This window comes from Palaemon carinicauda, chromosome 18 (assembly GCF_036898095.1).
Source record: "Palaemon carinicauda isolate YSFRI2023 chromosome 18, ASM3689809v2, whole genome shotgun sequence".
Lineage (NCBI taxonomy): Eukaryota > Metazoa > Arthropoda > Malacostraca > Decapoda > Palaemonidae > Palaemon > Palaemon carinicauda.
Window position 1 is genome coordinate 22,985,915 of NC_090742.1, and position 5,000 is coordinate 22,990,914.

General features: G+C 37.7%; 1 protein-coding gene across 4 annotated transcripts in view; it reads right to left on the bottom strand.

Annotated features, from left to right (window-relative positions):
- Nucleotides 1–2,186: 2,186 nt before the first annotated feature.
- LOC137657021 (beta-1,4-glucuronyltransferase 1-like) overlaps nt 2,187–5,000 on the bottom strand; it is a 289,570-nt gene continuing 286,756 nt past the window's right edge. For 3 of the 4 annotated variants that reach the window (XM_068391379.1, XM_068391380.1, XM_068391377.1), the window contains 2 exons: nt 4,819–4,950; nt 2,752–3,012 (listed from right to left, as the gene is read on the bottom strand). In XM_068391379.1, coding sequence (XP_068247480.1) covers nt 2,941–3,012; nt 4,819–4,950 — 204 coding nt within the window. In that variant the 3' untranslated portion in view covers nt 2,752–2,940. Of the gene's footprint in view, nt 2,367–2,751; nt 3,013–4,818; nt 4,951–5,000 lie in introns of those variants that run through there. The other variant, XM_068391378.1, reaches the window with a different exon arrangement.

Below are 5,000 nucleotides of genomic sequence, written 5' to 3' on the forward strand. Positions count from 1 at the left end.
TATTTTTGTATTAATCTGACCAGCAAAACCTTTCCTCTCTCAAAGAAATGAAATTGCAGTTCGATACTATTTCATACCAATCCTGGGTGACTTGATTTAACAGTAAGTATCCCTAACACAAACAAAATGAATATGGTTATGAGAGAGAGAGAGAGAGAGAGAGAGAGAGAGAGAGAGAGAGAGAGAGAGAGAGAGAGAGAGAGAGAGAGAGAGAGAGAGAGAGAGAGAGAAGAGAGAGAGAGAGAGAGAGAGAGAGAAATCCTATGTTTCATCACAGCAAAAGGAAGGAGGAAAAATACCAGTAAATTGTCAGGGATCTTTGGATATAAAATTCACGCGTCAGACACGGCCGCAGACTTTCACTTTTAATTGCTTTCCAAGTTTCCTCTCTCTCTCGGCTCTAGAGTTTCATCTCTCACTAACTTCAGCTGCCTCCAGTTTCATTTCGATCAAACACATATGCGCACCCACACACGAGCGCGCACACAGCAGGTTGCTAACAATTCGGTTAGGCTACGTTTTCAACATCAGAGGTCTAGATAATGGCAGGGTGGGAGACGGATGCAGTATGAAGCGTATGCTTTCCTGGGGTTACAAAAGCTGACAGAGAGAGAGAGAGAGAGAGAGAGAGAGAGAGAGAGAGAGAGAGAGAGAGAGAGAGAGAGAGAGAGAGAGAGAATGTTTTTACATGTGGTAGGTTGGCCAAGGCACCAGCCACCCGTTGTACCACTAGAGGGTTATTGGGTTCTGTGAATAGCCAGATAGTACTATATGGACCCCTCTCTGGTTATGGCTATTTTTTCTTTGCTTACACATACACTGAATAGTCTGGTCTATTCTTTACATATTTTCATCTTTCCTCATACACCTGACAACACTAAGATGACCGAAAAATTCTGCACTCAATTGTTCAGTGGCTACTTTCCACCTGGTAAGGGTAGAAGAGACTCTTTTATTATTATTATTATTATTACTTACTAAGCTACAACCCTAGTTGGAAAAGCAGTATGCTATAAGCCCTGGGGCTCCAACAGGGAAAATAGCTCAGTGAGGAAAGGAAAAAAGGAAAATAAAATATTCTAAGAAGAGTAACAACAATAAATATCTCCTATATAAACTATAAAAACTTTAACAAAACAAAAGGAAGAGAAATAAGATAGGAGAGTGTGCTCGAGTGTACCCTCAAGCAAGAGAACTCTAACCCAAGACAGTGAAAGGCCATGGTACAGAGGCTATGGCACTACCCAAGACTTAGAGAACAGTGGTTTGATTTTGGAGTGTCCTTCTCCTAGAAGAGCTGCTTACCATAGCTAAAGAGTCTCTTCTACCCTTACCAAGAGGAAAGTGGCACTGAACAATTACAGTGCGACAACCCCTTGGGTGATGAAGAATTGTTTGGTAATCTGTGTTGTCAGGTGTATGAGGATAGAGGAGAATATGTAAAGAATATGCCAGACTATTCAGTGTGTATGTAGGCAAAGGGAAAATGAACCGTAACCAGAGAGGAGGATCCAATGTAGTACTGTCTGGCCAGTCAAAAGACCCCATAACTCTCTAGCGGTAGTATCTCAACGGGTGGCTGGTGCCCTGGCCAACCTACTATGGTAAGCAGCTCTTCTATGAGAAGGACGCTCAAATATCAAACCACTGTTCTCTTAGGCTAGGGTAGTGCCATAGCCTCTGTACCATGGTCTTCCACTGTCTTCGGTTAGAATTCACTTACTTGAGGGTACACTCGGGCACATTATTCTATGTTTCCTGCTTTTCCAACTATTGTTGTAGCTTAGCTTATAATAATAATAATAATAATAATAATAATAATCCGGTGTACAAATATGGTTACAAAAGAAAAAAATCTTGTTTTTACAATTCGAAGTAACAACATATATGGTTATCAGAGAGAGAGAGAGAGAGAGAGAGAGAGAGAGAGAGAGAGAGAGAGAGAGAGAGAGAGAGAGAGAGAGAGAGAGAGGAAAACATCTTGGTTACAGAAGCCGGTGTTGCGAAGTATATGGTTATCATGAGAAATAAAATCTTGCATCCACAATCTGGTGTTGCAACAAATAAGGTTAGTAATGAGAGAGAGAGAGAGAGAGAGAGAGAGAGAGAGAGAGAGAGAGAGAGAGAGAGAGAGAGAGGGGGGGGGCTGCTAATTATACTAAAAGTTGGGAGAAAAGTGCACCTGGGTTGAAATTGATTCAACCACTGATGCCACGTCTCCACTGACCCATCCACCCACTTTCAACGCCTCCATTTTTCTCTATCACACTTTCTTTTTTCCCCCTTTCTCTCTTCAGATATAAATTGGTATACTTCCAATATTGTCTCTCTCTCCCTCTCTATTTGCTTTTTCCTCCAAGAAGTACCTGTTGACAATACAGAGAAATGTTTTAGGTTGACTATGAAGGTGGTAATATGGAAAGGTTAAAGTGGGAGAACAGTTCATCATGAGAATTTGAGTGTTTACTGCGTCTGTCATATGAGTGTGAGAAGGATCACGCTCATATGCCACAGTTAAGATGGGGGGGGGGGGACCTAAATACAGAAAACAAGCCCTGAATTTTACCTCAGTGGTGGTGTAGAACAAAAGTTAAAATAGAGAGAAAGAAAGAAAGATGGGAAACAGGTGATCGGTGGAGATGTGGCATAAGTTTTAAACCAAGTGCTTCCCCTATCGGTCCTTTCTTGCTACGTTGGGTATACAATCAATTTGTTCTTGTACACTTCTTAGTATAACAAACTGGAAAAAAATTTGCTGATCATTAGCTCATTTTATTCTAAAACAAAAAATACAGAAAACTTTAGAAATAAACATATATTTAACATAAAAAAAATAATAACATATAAAGTTGAGTAAAAAAACTTTTAAGAAAAAATATGGACTTCTTTTGATTATAAAAATTTCAATTTTTGTACTTGGGCATTCTGAAAAAAAAGGGACTAGATTTCCGCTGAAGATTTTTGTTTCTTGAGCTGGACACCATACCTCGCCTCAACTTCTCTCTTAAAATCCTGCTCGTAAAAAAACCAAAATGAATTCATAAGGTTATTTTAATGAATTATGCAAGTGTTGAATATTCTTCTACAGTTACATAAATAAAATTTTATTCACTGACTGAAAAGGACAACCATTGGCATGGTAAGGGGAATACATGGAATGTATTTTTGTCGAAACGGAAAAAGGCTCAAGATACAAATGGAATTGGACAAAGGATGATAAATAAACTAATGATTAAATTTAACAAACACATAAACAAACAGACAAATCAGTCCGCTAAAAATAAGGCACCTGGGTAATCAATCACAATAACTGAATTAACAAATATCTGGAAATTAGTTTATATGGCTTGAGGGTACACTCTGGCACACTATTCTATCTTATTTCTTTTCCTCTTGTTTTGTTAAAGTGTTTATAGTTTATAAAGGAGATATTTATTTTAATGTTGTTACTCTTCTTAAAAATTTTATTTTTCCTTGTTTCCTTTCCTCACTGGGCTATTTTCCCTGTTGGAGCCCCTGGGCTTATAGTATTGTGCTTTTCCAACTAGGGTTGTAGCTTAGCAATTAATATTAACAATAATAATAATAATAATAATAATAATAATAATAATAATAATAATAAAGGATTAACAAAAATTGAAGAAAATATGAAAATAAATGAATAAAAGCAGACCTAATTTAAAAACTAAGAGGTATGGATAAGAAAGAAACATAAATTATCAAAATATTCTAGAATGAACACCAGGGGGTAATATCATAGCAAAAAGTAAAATTTAATGAGAACCGTTATGTCAAAAATTAAAACAAGACAATGTCTATAAGCTATCAACTCGAGCTTATTATCACAAGAGGAAAAGGCTATTATAAAAACACCAGATCACCATCATCTCCAGGCTCTTCTATAAATTTTTCTTTAGTCTTTTAAACAGACCTCATTATTCAAGAGTTACGGACAATGGTTTTCTGGAATGAGAGTTTCCCTGAAATTCAGCTGATTTGGAAAAGTCCAGACTTGACTGTTTTAGCTCAAAAAAAAAGAAAAAAAGAATGTTTATTTCTCTCTGGGCGGTTCAAAATTAAAATTTCTTTTTTAATTCATCAAATAGACTGGATGCCTTGAGCTCAAAATATCCTCTGTTTTTTCTCACAATTTCATAGACAGTTGGTATCACTTGATTTGTGTTTAGGAAAATAAACTCTTGATAAATATTGGAATAAGTATATCAACTTGTACGACTAAAGGAAAATTAAATAAAGCATTTCAACAGACTTATTATATCAATTTGTTTACAGATAATAAAGGCGGAAAAACAACGAAACAATCTCCAATAGATTTAGTAGATTTGAGAACAAAGCCCTCAGAAGGATATTGGGAGTTAAGTGGCAGGGCAGGATTAGAAATGAAACTATGTGAGAGATTACTCGAGTGCCATATGTGGATGAGATCATGATGAGGGGTAGATGGAGATGGTTTGGTCATGCTCATCGCACTCCCCAAGAGAGATTAGTTCACCAAACGTTCAGCTGGGCTCCACAAGGCACTGGGAGAGTTGGAAGACCTACGCCTACATGGCTCAGGACTATGAAGCGCAAAGTAGATGATGATGAAGGGAGAAGTATTGAATTAAATGCTCAAGATAGATATGACTGGCGAAATCTAACCGAGGTCCTTTGCGTCAGTGGGCGTAGGAGGAGATGATGATGATATCATTATGGCTAGTTGAAACACAACTCACTAAATTAGAAGAAAGCCAATACAAACACTAATCACTGAGTTAGAAATAAAGTGTGGGTTGGGTAAGACTCATGGCAACTGACCTGATATAACTTAAAATTCCGATTAATCTGCGACCAGAGATGCCTCGCCCTCTTGTCTTGGAATCCTCGGTGGCAAAGGAAGGCATCATTCAGCATCCTCCATCTGAAGCCAGAGACGTGCATCTCGTACACCTAAAACGATGAAATCGAAATCGAACTTGTAGCTTACGGAATCCAGCTTT